Genomic DNA, 15,997 nt, shown 5'->3' on the forward strand with positions numbered 1-15,997 from the left:
TGGGACAATTGCCCTTGTCTCTGCCCTGCAGTTTTACTGGTCACATTAAATACACAAAGACAAAATGTCCATTTCAGCATCAGCAGGGTGGTGGTGGCGTGCAGCCCTCTCCACCAAAAAGCCAAACAAAAGTATGTCCTTGTTGTCATGGACAGAATATGCCATTCTGCAGCCAGCAGACTGATGCTGTTGTCATGTACTCTGCAGCTTTACAATTATAGCCCAAACACAAGGGACATTTGTCAATCATAAAGGGGGAACTGACTAACTGAACAGTCCTGGGTCTGGAGCTAGTGACTAGTCAGAAAGCTATTATTCTCTCCATTTTCTTTTCAATGATGAGCACATAGCCCACCTAGTGTTGTAGCATATTCGCTGGAATAAGTTTGTTCTGGGTCAGTCCACACATATCAATAACCTATGTCATTACTTTAACTGATAGTCCAAACTGAGAATCCTATGTAAAATACGTGGTGTCAAGTGCCAAGATTCACCTGAGCAGTTGTAGCCCTACTGTTACAACAAAGACTGTTGCATTCATTCAAACCATCATACATAACACTGGACCTAAACTGGTCAATGACTGACACTCATGAGCACTGGGTTGACTGATTTAGTTGTTCTGTGTAAATTGTTTTGCTGCACTTGTTCTTTCTAATTATGAAGTTTGCATCTTACTTGCCCTAAATAAGCCAAGGGCTGAAAATTTCAACATGCACCACACCACAACCCCCACAAAACATTTAAATTACGAGAAAACTTAATAGGCATTAGTGTCAGATTCACTGTTACTGCTTCCTGAATCTTCACATAAGTGTAGCTTTTAACTCGTGTCAAGAATTTTGTGACACATAGTCCATGCCACATAGTACATGCAACATTCAATAAGACTATAAATGGTGGCCACTTTAAGTGAGATTGATTTAATGTGACATTTTGAGATCAGCAGCGTCAGAAGTAGCATTCTAGGTTTTAAGAGTTTGATTCTGCTTAAAATCCAATTTTACATTCTGCCACAAATCACAAGGAAAAACACTAAATATATCAATGTTTGAGTATTAAAATTGATAGCTATTTTGCATTGAAATCACACAGGCCCTTGACAAAGACCTAGACCGAAGAATTAATCTTTGGTCGTATACTGTAGATTTTAATACTCATGATTCAGGCTTGCAAGTTGTTTTCTATCCAGCCAAAAGCAGGAAGTCCTGCATAATATGGAACTAGTCCTTTAATGAAGCATGTTGCATTCCTTAATGAGTCAACAAAGGAAACAATCTGTTTCTTGATCAAAGAGAAAATAACCTAAATATGAACTAAAATTAAGCCAGTAAAAAAACTTTTGAGGTAATTTTATAGTGAACATTAGGGTCAACTAATGTTTATATTGTAGCTCATTAATGTTTTAGCAACTCTTTGCTCCTCATTTGCATGATGAATCTGTGTGCTATGGTGCAGAGTGTCCACATTGGCTGTTGCTATGTTACCGAATCATAAGACGGAGGTTGGCATGGCATGGGTCTAAAAATGGCCTCTCCATCCTCTTCAAGCCCTTCAATCAAACTGTAAAAAACTTCTTTTGTCAATTTAATGAATGAATTAATGAATGAATGAATATGTGTGGAGCAAAATAAAATACATCACAGAACTACATATTGCTCATGGAAGGATATTAGGGATATCTGTTTAGTCAAAAACAGAAATGTCTACAGTGATAAAGCAGCAATATCGAATTGTTTAATTGTTTCTTTTGCTTCACTTGAAGCAGAGTAACAGCATGTAAAACCAAGGCTATAGCTTATGTCTACTTGCCATCCATGAACACAACAGGTTACAATAAATAGTATGTTCAGCAATAAGATATTAGTCCTACATAGCACATATACTGCAACACAGACCAATGAGGATAAACTAGAGATGTAGCTAAATTTATTATACTTCATACACTTAAATTTTCCTAACCTGGGCTCTTGTTACAAGACATTAAGAGTCTACAGCCATGCTATTGGCTCTGTCAGGCTCTACTTGGGCACAGTGGAGCTAAATGCTAAGCAAGTATAATGTTTACTATCGCCATCTTACATAGCATGTATGCATGGTAACATTTTTTAATTAGCACTAAACACAAAATACAGCAGAGACTGATGGAAACGTTAGTTTTGCAGATATTTGGTCATAAACCAAAGTACAGGATTAAATCACCTGATGTTGGTACTAGATGTAAGGTTATCAAACTATCCTCAAATTCATCCTCCGGGGAACATGAATGCATGTACCAAATTTCACTGCAATCTAGATAATAGTAATCAAAATATATTAATCAAAAAAAGTCAACCTCATGGTGGTGAAGGAAGGGGGGGAAATCAAGAGATCACCAAGGCCTGTAGGATACATCATCTGGGAACCATGAATGTCAGAACCAAATATTGCGCGAATCCATCAAGTAGATGCTTAGATATTTCACGGGTTAACTGAAATCTTTGACCCGCTAGTGGTGTTAGAGGAAGACATTTCAGTCTGCACCGAAGTGCTTGACTGACCAACAGACCAGTGAGCCATTCCACCAGCATATACAAAATATCTTCCAATGGTTATATATGATCTGTTCTGCTAGCTCCTATAAATTATACCTCTTTAGCTATGCTATCAAAAATTATAATTCAGCTTCAACTCCCACCCTCCAGCCCAACACAGATATACACAACACAATGACGTTAGCCTTAAGTCAACAACTGCCTTTTAAATTATTTGTTTTGAGAGGCCACACACACCAACTAACGTTAGAAGTTAGAGAAGTTTATTGGTCTCTTGTCGAAAACGGAAACTCCCACAGCAGTAGGGTCTCAGCCACTTCCTCAATGCAGTAATGCGCGCCCACAGGAGGTGATCTGAGAAAACAAGTGATCTAAATGTTAACTGAAAACATCCACCACGAGCATATGTCGCCCTCCCCCATCCAAAATACAGTATCATCACACGGGGACGCGCATTTCTGCAAACGGGATCTTTTGGCCGACGCAACGCCTAATGACACTCCCTTTAAAACAAGCACGGTGCCCTTTAAACAAACTAACGTTACGCCAGTAGATAACTAAAGTCTACAGTTCGGATTTAAAAACAATAAAAGCAGTACGGAAACACAAGAAGTAGCCTAGCACTGTCACAAACTGCAGCATTTAACTAACTGCTCAGGCTGCCTGCCGAGAGAAGGAAACAGCGGAGGACAAAAAAGTCGAGATGCCCCAAGTGAGTCCGGTAATAGATGGTTATTTACGCCGATAACGGCCACGCAGAGACGAAATTCAACCTGTAAAATTGTACAGTGTGTAACTGGTATTATCCTTACCTACACAGTGAATAAGTTTGTGTCGCCACGAGTCAAGTTCCTGCCGAAAGCCGCGCCTGTCGATTGTGCATTGCTGCCTTTTACACTGACTCGCCATTTTCTATCGTTCTTGTCTGGCGGGCACTAGCACGGGAAGAGGAAGCGCTCTGCTCTGTGAACGCGCGCGCCTCTATGTCGGGGAGGAAGCCGCTCCAAAGGGAAATGCTCATTGATTTCATTCAGAGTAACCCAACCAAATAGACCTACTAAATCAGTCAGCCAGTAACTGACATACGAATAAGTGAATAAATAAATAATATTTTCCTACCGATTTAAACATTGACATCAAATGCGTTCCCTCTTAAATAGAAACGTGGGGTGGTTTATACCAAAGTGGGACCCTGGGGGTAGGTTTACTATTTGGCAAATAGTATGTGGTAATTTGTTTAATTGGCTAAAATATTGTGAAATCGTTGCACCTAAAGATAGATCCTGGATTTTTAACCAGTGCTTTCGGCATGGCTCTGGTGATGAAAACTGCTGGATGGATTGTCATGAAATTCTGCACAGACAGTCATGGTTCCCAGAGAATGCATGCAACTGACTTTAGTGATCCACCAACTTTTCGTCCAGCGCCACCACGACGTTGTCATGTGTGGTTTTGAGTAAAATGGCTTAAACACTGTTGAATTGATTGCAGTGAAATTTGCTATTCGATTCATTCTCCCCTTAGTATGCATTGTGATCAGTTTGGTGACTGATCACTTCATTTTTCATCTTGCACCACAATTAGGTCAACATTTAAATTTGTTCAATGATTTGGTTAATGAACAAACGAACAACATAACTAATGGCATTCATGAGCCTTAACTGTAGGCCTACTTTATGTTTTGTGCCAACTGGCAAATGTTAAAATGGTAGACTAAGATGGAGAACATAGTGGAATCCAACAAAAGGTGTGGGGTGAGGGGGTTTTTACAATGTCTCTCCACCATCTTTTCTGTAGTATATTGGTGCTTTAATTGGATTTTCAAGAAGAGGAACAATCTACAGTAGTACAGTACAGTAGTATCTATCCTGCTTAGCCCCATGCACAAACAAAATAAGTACTATTCCTGACAACTGCCATGCTATTTATGACATTTTCTCTGACCTAAGCTAAAATGTAATCTTGTTGGAGGGGAAAAACGTTTTCATGCCTATGTGCAGAATCCTCACACCACCAATCATTAATAGTAAGAAGAAATATAATATCGTGTATATATTGCATATTATTAATCACCACATCTTTAATTATATTTTACAATACAGTCTATGGCCTACACAATACACATAATGTAGCTTCTTCGACTATAGACAAATTAAACTGTGGGCTTCCCTGTCAGCTGAGTGCTTCAAGAAGCTTCAGAAAATGCCCCACAGCCTTTTATAAATATGTCTGCCACTGTCTGTAAGCTGTGGCACACTAGGCCAATCAGAGAAAGTTTTCAATGAGAGTCAACAACAGTCATGCAATGAAACAGCGCGGCGGTCAGGCTGCAATGATGCTGTTGTAATGCTGCCTTCAGGAGCCGTCGGAGTTATTGCAATCCAGAGCTGAAGCGCGCTTGAACGTCACCACGAACACGACAACAGAGGTAAACACGGCTTGCATAGAGTGAATGGTTTTCAATAAAAGTTTCTAAGTTGAGTCTTTATTGGTCAAAGAGCACGTGAAAAAAGTTAAAGATGGTGATGTTTTTATTTTAATGAAGGTTATAGGAAGGCATTTCGCAATTTGTATGCAGCTGATTTAAAACCCCCGTTCCTCTTAATCTCTAAAATAAAACAAAAACGCTTTTGCTGGAATGTTTCTTGTCATTTGTGACCAAGCTAGCACACTTGAAGCTTACGTAAATATCCTTTAAGGCTCCGGACCTCGAATGTCGGGGCGTACTAGGAGCACCTGAATGCGACATACGTTTCTCAGCCGGTGTTTTCATATTTTTACGCCCCTCGGTTCTTGTACGGTGGTTTCCATGCTTCAGAGACGAACGTAGCGTTCAGGTAACCGATAGCATTAATAGGTGTTGTCGCTTTTCCCTCATTGTTATGTTGCCGTAGGGCACAGTCGATTTACATGGGCTTGTCATTGTGAGCGACAGCCTATTCAACAACATGTGTGTAAAGGCTGTACTGAATCGAAACATGCATTGACAGCCTAAGTTGGATATTTACAGTAACGTTTCAGACTTGGTGTGAGTTGATTAATTATTTAATCAATGGCGACCGCATGGGTAAAACTACACCTGACTGCCATTCTGTACACTGTCATTTGTTTTAAAGCAAGAGCTATACTGAACAATATTTTTATAAATGCTCATCATGCAATAAGCTTTTGTTTATGTCTGCAGCCATTCTACAGTCATGTTTTCCAGTCTGTCCCTTCATAGAAGAGGTTTCACCCAAGTGTACTTTTAAACTAGATCTACACCAGCAACATCACCAACGTAGACTAGACATTAAACAGACTTCTTGGGTTGACAGTTATAGCATCTGGTCTTGTCTTTGTCCTTTGATCTGACCCTTATTCATTGTTCAACTACAGTAACATCCACCTTCAGAAAGGCTTTTCAACAACTTTGAAAATAATTTACACAACAATGAAAAATCTGAAGACAGAAAAACCTGCTTCAGCTATTTAATCCTCAGACTAATTTATTCATGATGTTTGGTACTGTAACTAAAGAAATATTGCTTACATGAGGCTGAATGGTGGTGAGCCTAATGTGTGTGTGTGTGTGTGTGTGTGTGTGTGTGTGTGTGTGTGTGTGTGTGTGTGTGTGTGTGTGTGCGCGAATGTACGTGTTTGTGTGTGCATTTGTGTGTGTGTGCGCGTGTAATGAAAACAGGGGTGCCATGACTCTGACCAGAGGATCTTTCACCTATGCCAGTGGGGAGGAGTACCATGGCGAATGGAAAGAAGGCAAGACATTCTTGCAGTCAGTTTTAAATCAAGTTCGTGTGCAAGAATCACCAACTTAACTACAGAGATGAGACACACTTTCACTTATACCTTCTGTGCAGTACATTTAGTCCTCATGACATGTCTCCAAAGCTCCAAAGCATTGCTGTCTTACCAGCCGAGTGAAAAGGATCGGGGAGACACTGACAGACTGGGAAAATGCATTCAGTGTTTGTTACATAAAGTTTGGATTAACATGTTAAATGTTAGTCCAAGAATTCTTGTATGCAGGTAGCCATCTGCAAAAACTAATCACATTACCTATATTCCATCTCAATATTTATATTAATAGTTGCTAGTGAACATTATTTTGGCAAGCATCCCTAGCACATGTTTTTACTTTCCTAGGGGAATAATCTTTTCCATGCATACCTGCACATAGGTTCAGCCCAACACATACAGTATATTTCTATAATTCCAACATGGTCTCATGTTCATAAGCAGGTCAATTTAGACCATATTTAATAAAGTTATTACTGAGGAGACTAACAAATGGCATAATTAGTTTCTCTACACATCTTGTGACATTAGCTAAGGTAATAGCACTCTCTGCCTCAGTTTGGGCTTCATGCTCATTAAATCAGTCTGTTTACTGTTAATGGTGCCATCATATTTTTCCATATCTAGAGTCGTTTGTATTTACATAAATAATGTTATTTTATTATGGAGAAGCTTTGCTGCCATTTGTACTTGTGAAAGTACAAATGGCAGCAAAGGTTTTCTGTTCATGAATCTGCATGCATGTGTGCATACTAAAATGTTCAATCTTTCCGTGAAAAGGAAATATCTTGTCAACATTTACACGTGTGCTAAAAATCATGAGCGTGCTTGCACTGCTTTAACTATCTCTCTCACTCACACAAACACACATACAGTGATGCTAGGGACATGCAAGCTCAAGCTATTTAGTCAAATCCCAATTAGCTAGCATTGGCAACTCATGACGAGTAGAGCCAGATTTACCAGCTCTGGCTTTGTCAAATCTTCTGGATTAGACTTTGGACCTGTTTGGGAAATCTTAGAGAGTCCTCTCTCAGCTGCAGTTGAGAAACCAAATCAATAGAAACACTAGGAACAAGATCACCTAGGGGGGTTATTTTATTTTGGCCTCAGGTTTTTAGTTGCTTTTAGGTCAATGTAAACACCATCCACTCCTTTTTAACTGGTGTTTTCCTTCACTCTTCAAAGACAACTAGGCAGATTTTTTCCGGTGTGCTGATTGCGGGTGTAAACCAGTTGTAGCAGTTGTCCAGAAACTTTTAGGTGTGTGCCCTCTGACATGATTTTAAGCTGCAGTAGTGGATCATAAGGCTACAAGGAGGGGGATGCAAGTACATTCCTTAACTGTTCACAGTCAGTCTAAAGTAGAAATCCCTGCTAAAAAATCTGATGGATTAGAGAGCTGTAATTCCCACCGCACAGGAGGCAGATGGGACTCCTAATTCAGTAGTAAACCCTTAGCTGAAGGAGGGGGGGGGGCACTTAAATCCAAGCACGTACTGACTCATGTGACATATGTAGAGGCTATGTCAATGCCAAGTGAATATAAAACCCTGAGCCGCATTGGAAGTTTAAATGTCATACTCAGCTGGTCGTCTCTTACAGTATGTTATGCACTATTACGAAAGAGTAATCTATAAGAGGCTAAGTGGTTTGATGAGGCATGAAAAACATAAATCGCCAAATGGTATCAAGATCTCAGGATTTGCTTTGAGTTTTTATCATCTGATTGAAATTTGAGGCATTACTCACTGTGACAATGTGCAACTTTCCAGGTCGGAGGCACGGTGTTGGTCAGCTCAAGTTTCAGGATGGGACATGCTACACTGGCCAGTTTGAGAATGGACTCTTCCATGGCTCTGGTGTACTGCTCTTTACAGATGGATCCAGGTGCGTGAACAAGAGCGAGACAAAAGAAAAGCAAGTTTTGTCCTCAAGCAAAAATAAGAAATGACATCCCTGCTTTCTTTTAACCACCTCAGGTACGAAGGAGAATTTTCACATGGAAAATTTCAAGGTACGGGAGTCTTTAGTCGATACGATGGCATGAAGTTTGAAGGGGAATTCAAAGAAGGACGGGTTGAGGGATATGGTAAGTCTGTCACAACACTGGAACAGTTTGCCCATAAGGATGTCAATATATCCCTCTGTGGCTAGTCATCGTGTCCTGTGTCTATGCCTCCAGGGTTATTGACTTTCCCAGATGGAGCTCATGGTGTCCCACGAAACGAGGGCTTGTTTCAAAACCACAAGCTACAGAAGAGAGAGAAGTGTCCAGGAGTGGTGCAACGTGCGCAGGCTTCAGCCTCCAATGCTCGCAGTCTGGCACTTTGACCGCCATGGACCCTGATGGAGACACAGTCAGGGATCCAGCACCATCCAGGAGGGCCTCAGGGATGTGTACTTGTATACTCCCCTCCAGCTCTTCTCTCTGTGTCTTTCTCTCCTTTTTGAGCATCAGTCTCTTGTTTCTTTTTCTGCATATTCCTTGCTTTGTCCTCACTGTAGCTTGGAATGCACGTGCAATTTGACCAAACAAATGGCTTTCTATATGACTGACTTGAAATGCACAACACCATGAAGCACACCTTTAATTTCACACGTCACAAAAACAGCAAATGCTGCTGTTTTCTCTTGTTCTGCTTCTTGTACTCATAAACAGTGTCTTAGTGTTTTACAATAGTTAGCTTTCATACATCAAAATAACTGAATATGGGAGAACTCTTCTTACTATGTTACTGCACATCTGGTAATTTGGAGAGGTTTTGTCTCCTGATTTAGGAGGAGGTGTAAAATAAGTCTGTATTAAGAAGACTTTAGCTACTAACTAGATAACATCACTTAAGAAATGCTGCAAGCCATTACATCAGAGTACCCTGTGGACTTTGACCACTGGTAGCTCTATGGAGTATTGTTGGTGTGTTGAGTCCCCATTTTGTTTTTATAATATATGGGCATGCACGTGTGCAAGCATGTGGGCAACACGACACACATTCTTGCTGAAGTTTTCACGCTGTTCTGCTGATGGACAGTTGGCGGTGGTAAGGAACATAGTAGTGTAGAAATGCCTCCACAAAGCCAGTGAAGAAGACTGTAAGCTAGCATACATGGATCACAACAATGCAGTGCAAAAAATATTTGGCCTCGCAAGGGGGTTTTAATAATAAGGAAATGCATTCAACATATTTGTCAGGCCTCAAAGATCCACACCATGCGTTTTGGTCAAATACAGTGAATGTAAACGTAACTTTTGTTTGTTTACAAACACGCTCCACGGGGCACCTTTAAAATCAAATCTCAATTAACAATGCTGCTGCAAACTATTATTCAAGGAATGCAATCTGACACTGGTGTTTCTCTTCTCAGAAGATCAGTATTCACATTTGCCTTAAAAAGTTCAAGGGTGTCCATCTGAAAATCAGATGAAGCACAGCGCCCTCTCCTCCCCTTCTCCCTTCTGCACCATTTGCCCTAAGGTGTCTGTCAGCCTAATGAATTTTTGGTCTGCTTGAAGATTGCCTTCACTCAGAGAGACACGTTGCTAAGCTGGTGCTGAATTTCAGCTCCCATCACTCACAAGTCCAGCAGCTCTCCTCTCTCCAATAAACCTCCCCCTCCCAGTGGAAATCATTGGAGAGGAGATTTAACCCAGTTGGATAATTCTCTTTAAGGTTTTCCCTGTCTAACCTGAATACCTGGATGACTGGACATCCTCAAAGTTGATAAATAATTATGATTAAATGCATTAAATTAGGGACATATATCTTAATTGAGGCAGCTGAATGAAATTATTTATAAATCAGATATATATTTACGAGTATGTAATTCGAATGTATGTGTTTTTCTGTGAGGTGTATAGATATTCATTGTTACTGATTGTGTTTTCACCGACCTTTCAAATGAATTAAGAGCTAATTCTTTGATTGGTGGGGTAGAAAATTGTGTCACTGGGTTATTTTAACACAGTGTGATGTTAAGAATTTATTAACCATTTTAGCCAATCACAGGTATTCTATGATTACAGATTGATTCAGCGTACTTGAACTGTTAATAGGCCTTAAAAAGCATATGTAGACGTAGCTTGTCTAGGGTTGCTTACATAGCACTTCAACCAAAGACAATCAAATGATATTATAGGTGAGGAAGCCTGGAACATGTGTTATTTCTTACAGCTGAACAATAAAGACAAATCAATAAGGACAAATCCACCTGGGGCTTTAGTGCACAAGAAAAACAAAAGGACCGAAGATTAAACAGGGAATTGATATGAGATTCTGTTGTAAATATTCCTTAAATCTCTAACTTGGATTATTTGCAGTTACTGATTTTCATTGTTGTTACAGTGTATGAATAGAAGAAAAAAAAAATCAATACTCAGTATTATGAGCCCATACTGTTGCTTGCTGTGAATACCCCTTTTGGTACGGTAGTGTGCTGCAAAGCATAATCTGAAAGAATTAAGGTAGCAGAACAGCAGACCAGTGCATGCGTCAGTACCGCTATTTACAAGCACACAATGATACTTTAATGTTTGCTGTATGTGCACAGTGTGTAATATGCTGTATTTCAAACCATGTAATAGTATTTTCCTTTCCACTATGTTGGAGACAACACCTGCTCAAGCCTTCTTTGCCTACACACTCCTGCCCGAGTGAAATTGAATACAGTGGAATACTAAATCCATTTCCAACTGGAAACAAATGGTGCTTCAAAAGCGTGCCTGTCCAGACTTTCACCTGCCTGGAAAATATCATTGCCATGGTTACCTTTTTTTTCAGTAACAATATAATGTTGCTTTGAGTGCTCTTAGAGAAAACTACCACACAGTATCCTCTCATCCTACTGGAATAGGTCTGAGTATGTATCACAAACAGTTGATGTGTTTATTAAAGCCTTGTGTTGAAAAAGAAACAGCTTTTTCTTTGGGTATCACAGCACTGGGTTTGGACATAGAGACATAAAAAGAAGTACATTTACTGAAAAATGTACAGCCATTTATGATGTTCTAACACAGAGGCTGAAATCTGCAACATTTGCAGCTGAATGAGGAAGTTTAACCGTTTCATGAATAAACAGGTTCCTCTGGTTTTTGGCTGCTACACAGTATGAAGCACAAGCCTGCAGTTTCCCCATCCCCCTTCTCATTCTACACCACTCCAGCTCTCTGCAACATCACAGCGCAGCAGCACACTGCCTGTAGTTCACATGGAATAAAACACGACACAACCAAAGCTGTAAAACATGCATGAGTCCGACAGATTTAAGAGGGGAATCTGCTTTCCTTTCTGATACATGACCTATACTACATTGAAAATATACGGTAGTATCTCTGTTAGGGTCAGGTTGAGAAAATACACTTAAATATAGTGTGTATAACCTTGTATTGTTCATGGCATGTGTCTCCACTGCAGTCCCTGATAGTTAAACAGCCTCGCTTGGAACAGGAAGTATTGTACATGGCTGATAATGTATCTGATGAGTTGTCTACAATGAACACATTGGTATTTAACAGATGACTGTAACTGCATGCTTTTCAAAACAGCACTTTGCATTCACATTATGAAAAATACAGCAGCACAACATTTGTTGAACAAAATGTGCTCACAAACTGAATAGCTGTATGTATAATGACTAACCGTACATAAACAACCTCATTGTAAACAGGAGAGCAGGAGGTTCGTTTCCCCGGCCTGAATGAGCAACCTCCCTCAGGAACATTTGAGCCACTGATGATAGAAGGAAAATATGTCCACTGAGCCCCCCTTGAATCCCTGACTTTAGCGGGGGGCATACCAGCCATCTCTGCTATCGTCAGCTGACATCTCAAACACAGTCCTTCTGTGTGCTCTGGCCTTGTCTTTCGCCTCGATAAAACAAGGACCTCTTGATGTAAATTCAAACGCAGCTTCTGTGTAACACCATCTATTAATATTAATTAACTTCCAAAGGCATCACTAATCAGATATGAAACATCCATGAGAGTGCTCCTAAGATCATAATGCTCTTTAGAAGCGAATGCCAAAGCTCAAGCTTAGCTAAAGGTTGGAGAAATGCCGCTATGTTTCCTCAGTCTTGTGTCTTTTTAAGATAAGCAGATCATTTTGAATCCATCACATCCTGGATGACATTTTCTAGTGTCAGAGATCAGAGTTATCTCAGAGGTTAACAGCCATGTCCTGGAAAGGCAGATTTTGAGCACATCACATGGCTTCATGTCCAAAATATATAGCCCTATTGCATATACTCCAATATAATGTACTCAGCCCTAAAGAGGAATTACAGAATGTATTTTCAACCTGAGACAGATAGTCAAAGCAAGTGACATTATAAAGAATAAACTGTAAGATTAAATGTACAGCTTTAACTCTGCATTATTCACTCTTTGGTACTGGTGTTTTCAGGCAGCACCAGTCCCACTTCCCTCAGCTTCTCCATGCTCTGCAGGGTCTCCATGATGTCAAACTGCCATTCTTTTACCTGCTGCACTGCTGTCACTCCCTCCTGTAACACAGTTCATACTGTCAGGAAATATGCTTATTCGCTTTCTTGTCAAAAGTTGAATGAGAGAATCAACAGTTCTCTCGTATTCGTACATCAAATATCTGGCTGCAGTCACCAGGCAGCAGCTTTTCTTTCTTGTTTAAAAATTATATATGTATATATTTTTTGGGCATTGTCCCATTAATTTACAATGAAGAGAAGGTGGGAAACAAGGTGGGAGAGGGTTTTGACACACAAAGTTTACTGGCTTTAAAAGGGTCAAGTTGCAAGTTTTTACATGAGCGTATGTGTTGGATTGTCTCTTGGCAGAGACTGTGCTCCACCATGAAATGGTCTGGTCCACATCCCCTTGTGAAGCTGTGAATTGTTGTTTTCATACTTTGGCTTATGTATGGATTAAAAAACAAGCCATAACATAGTAATTACTGAGCTTTAGCTGTTCTGGCGTGTTTTCAGTCTTAATGCTAAGCTAACCTACAGTGGCTGAAGCATCATATTTAACTTACAAAATTAACTCTCGGGGTAAAAAGGGTAACTCTTGGGGAAAAAAGGTATAAAATGTGCAGCCAAAAATGTCAAACTATTCCTTTAAATTTATCTTCAAGCTAAACTAGACATGCACAACAGGAAAAAAAAAAAACTCACATGATTTTTTATTTTTGTGTCAGCTCCTGCAAATATAAGCAGCTTCGCTATCTTGTATCTGTTGAGACGCACAGCATCGTGTAGAGCAGTGTCCCCTTCCTGAGCGTGGAAAAAAATGTCTTAATGATAATAAATAAATTATAGAAATTATGAAACATGGAAGTTAAAACACTGTTCAGCTGCTTCCTACCCTGTCTCTGCAGTTGATTTTGGCACCACAGGACAGCAGATACTCCACAATGGTGGTGTGGCCTGTTCTTGTGGCCACATGCAGAGGAGTGCTGTACAACTGCAGTGTGGACATTGACATACACTGTTAGTGTGTTACTTGTATGTAAATCCACATGCAACTGGCAAACTGTATATCAGTATAACAGTATGTCACAGACACACAAGTATTTGTCCCTGAGTGGAGTTATATTTAACTTGGTTATATTTATCTTGGTACAAATATAGGCACAAATAAAATGCACACCTTATCTCTGACGTTCAGGTCATCCCCATGGCTCTTCAGGGCTTTGACAACTTCCAGGCTTCCACCTCTGCAGGCCCAGTGTATGGCCCTGGAGCCCAGCTGAAACAAAGTAAGAGGGGCCCCATCCTATTAGTAATGCTGACTTCAGGGCACCAGAAGTTTGAGCTTTAGTATGTGAAGATAATCTCATCATAATCTTTACACACAAGCAATGTGCCTGTATGTCTTACTCGATCTTTGAAGTTGACGTCAGCTCCTTTTTCTAAAAGACTTTGGACAACTGTGGCGTGTCCTTCCAGAGAGGCACGATGCAGCGCTGTCCTCTTCAACTGGAAAATTTAAAGATGCTCTATGTAGAAATGATTTGTTGCGGTGTGTCGTAGATTTATCTGTGCTGAAAGGGAAAGCATACCTCATCATGGACATTAGGGTTCCCACCATCAGCCAGATATTTGTCTATCACATTCAGTTTGCCTTGAGTGGCTGCATTCATGAATTCTGCAGGATCCACATGCCCCACCTGTCAGAGCAGAAACATGCACACGTGCAAACATACACACAGAAGAGGGACAGGAGAGACAGAGATTCAGTTTTCATATCTCCTTGTGCACATCACCATTAGGTTTCTGAAAATTGTAGCTCACCACAGGGATCTCTGTAGACAACCCGGGTGAGTATGTTGTCTTAATCTTTTTTTTCCTTTTGCACAGCTCCGTGATATTTTCTTCTCCACTCAGGTCCACAATCTCACAGTGTAGGTCTGAGGCAATCATCCTCACTCTCTCCTCTGCCTGAAAGTGACAGAAACAAAAATAATGTAGAAAACAGTATTAGAAAAGCTAGGTGGTAGAGGTACTATTGGCTTGTGAAGCAGAGCACTGCCAAATAGGCTAAGGGCTGTTGAGAGTCAGGAATGACGGTGTTAATGTCAAAATAAATTCACAGCATAGTGCAAGTTAGGCATGGTCATAACAAAAGTAATGTTCCCAATAAACTGCCAATAAACTGCCTCTCATGTTCTAAGTTAAATATAACTCCACTCAGGGAAAACGTATATGGTTAGGGTGGAAAAGAAAATCATCTAACTGCAAGCAATTTCATATTAAGTGACACAGCGGTCCTTCGTTTGCATGCCTGGTGGTATGTGTTTTCCATTATATCTGCAAATGAATGTTGAAGTGAGCCGGCAGACATTTTCGCTTCATGTTCACGGGCTTAACTTCAGTGCTGACACGTTTTCTGGGACACAACTCATTCACGCACATGTCTTAACATAAATTATCTATTCACGTTTTCATGAATGAGGCCTTTTCCACGTGTGATGTGGTAACAATAACATTGGGTATTATTTGAGTATTATTGCTGCTGTGATGAATAAAGTTCCCCTTGTGCTGAGTGATTAATGATTATTATCACCTAATGTCTAAAATTCCGATATAAATAGAAAATCATCACAAATGTCACACTGGGAACATCAGTATGTCTCTCACCTACCTGAGCTTTCTTTTCTACTTCTGCTTTCAGGTCCATCACACTGGCTGCCCACTGCACAACCTCTTCCATCTCTGTTTGCATAAAGTGGACAAAGATAGAAAGGAAAAAAAACTGTCAATAAAGTAATTTTGAACTTTTGAAATCTTAGCAGTATATAACAAAAGTATAACAAACAAGTTTAACAAAAGAGGAGTGGCGGATAACTCGGCAGTTGACTGTGTGTCACTTTATACAGAAGTTCTGCATGCCCAGTGGCTTCCTGACAGGAATGACGGGTTCGTGGCGGGACATTGTGTTACCCTAACAAACAGGTGTGTGTGCACTTTGTGTGTGTGTGTGTGTAAGCATGTATGTTTTTGAGTACTTGCCAGCTCTACTCTTTCTCCCCCTCTCTCTCTTTCCCTCCCCCTATTTTGCTCTCTGTCATGCACACACGCGAACGCAAACACAAAAAAACACACACACACACACATTCATATACAAGTAAGTCCAAACTTTCAGGCATGTCAAGCCCAGGTCATAAGCAGAGGGAACATTCACTCCACAAGCTCCA

General features: G+C 40.3%; 3 protein-coding genes across 6 annotated transcripts in view; 1 reads left to right on the forward strand and 2 right to left on the reverse strand.

The window, feature by feature from the left end:
* wu:fc17b08 (ligand-dependent corepressor) overlaps nucleotides 1-3,444 on the reverse strand; it is a 28,949-nt gene extending 25,505 nt beyond the window's left edge. For both annotated transcript variants that reach the window (XM_056394898.1, XM_056394899.1), the window contains exon 1: nucleotides 3,347-3,444. In XM_056394898.1, the coding sequence (XP_056250873.1) occupies nucleotides 3,347-3,443 (97 nt within the window). In that variant the 5' untranslated portion in view covers nucleotide 3,444. The remainder of the gene's footprint in view (nucleotides 1-3,346) is intronic.
* Nucleotides 3,089-11,240, forward strand: morn4 (MORN repeat containing 4). Of its 3 annotated transcripts, none has more exons than XM_056394902.1 (5): nucleotides 3,089-3,246; nucleotides 6,217-6,290; nucleotides 8,105-8,219; nucleotides 8,312-8,421; nucleotides 8,515-11,240. In XM_056394902.1, exons 2-5 carry the CDS (start codon nucleotides 6,224-6,226, stop codon nucleotides 8,661-8,663), a joined length of 441 nt encoding a protein of 146 aa, XP_056250877.1. In that variant the 5' UTR covers nucleotides 3,089-3,246; nucleotides 6,217-6,223; the 3' UTR covers nucleotides 8,664-11,240. The 3 variants fall into 3 exon arrangements, with proteins under 3 accessions (XP_056250877.1, XP_056250876.1, XP_056250875.1); XM_056394901.1 differs by lacking the exon at nucleotides 3,089-3,246 and adding an exon at nucleotides 4,908-4,962; XM_056394900.1 differs by lacking the exon at nucleotides 3,089-3,246 and adding an exon at nucleotides 5,283-5,371.
* Nucleotides 11,241-12,704: 1,464 nt separating this feature from the next.
* On the reverse strand, nucleotides 12,705-15,513 carry ankrd2 (ankyrin repeat domain 2 (stretch responsive muscle)). Its single transcript, XM_056396044.1, has 8 exons — nucleotides 15,445-15,513; nucleotides 14,595-14,741; nucleotides 14,363-14,470; nucleotides 14,181-14,279; nucleotides 13,951-14,049; nucleotides 13,666-13,764; nucleotides 13,476-13,574; nucleotides 12,705-12,830 (listed from the first exon to the last, which is right to left on the reverse strand). Exons 1-8 carry the CDS (start codon nucleotides 15,511-15,513, stop codon nucleotides 12,705-12,707), a joined length of 846 nt encoding a protein of 281 aa, XP_056252019.1.
* Between the last annotated feature and the right edge of the window lie 484 nt (nucleotides 15,514-15,997).

Source organism: Seriola aureovittata, chromosome 14 (genome assembly GCF_021018895.1).
Source record: "Seriola aureovittata isolate HTS-2021-v1 ecotype China chromosome 14, ASM2101889v1, whole genome shotgun sequence".
NCBI lineage: Eukaryota > Metazoa > Chordata > Actinopteri > Carangiformes > Carangidae > Seriola > Seriola aureovittata.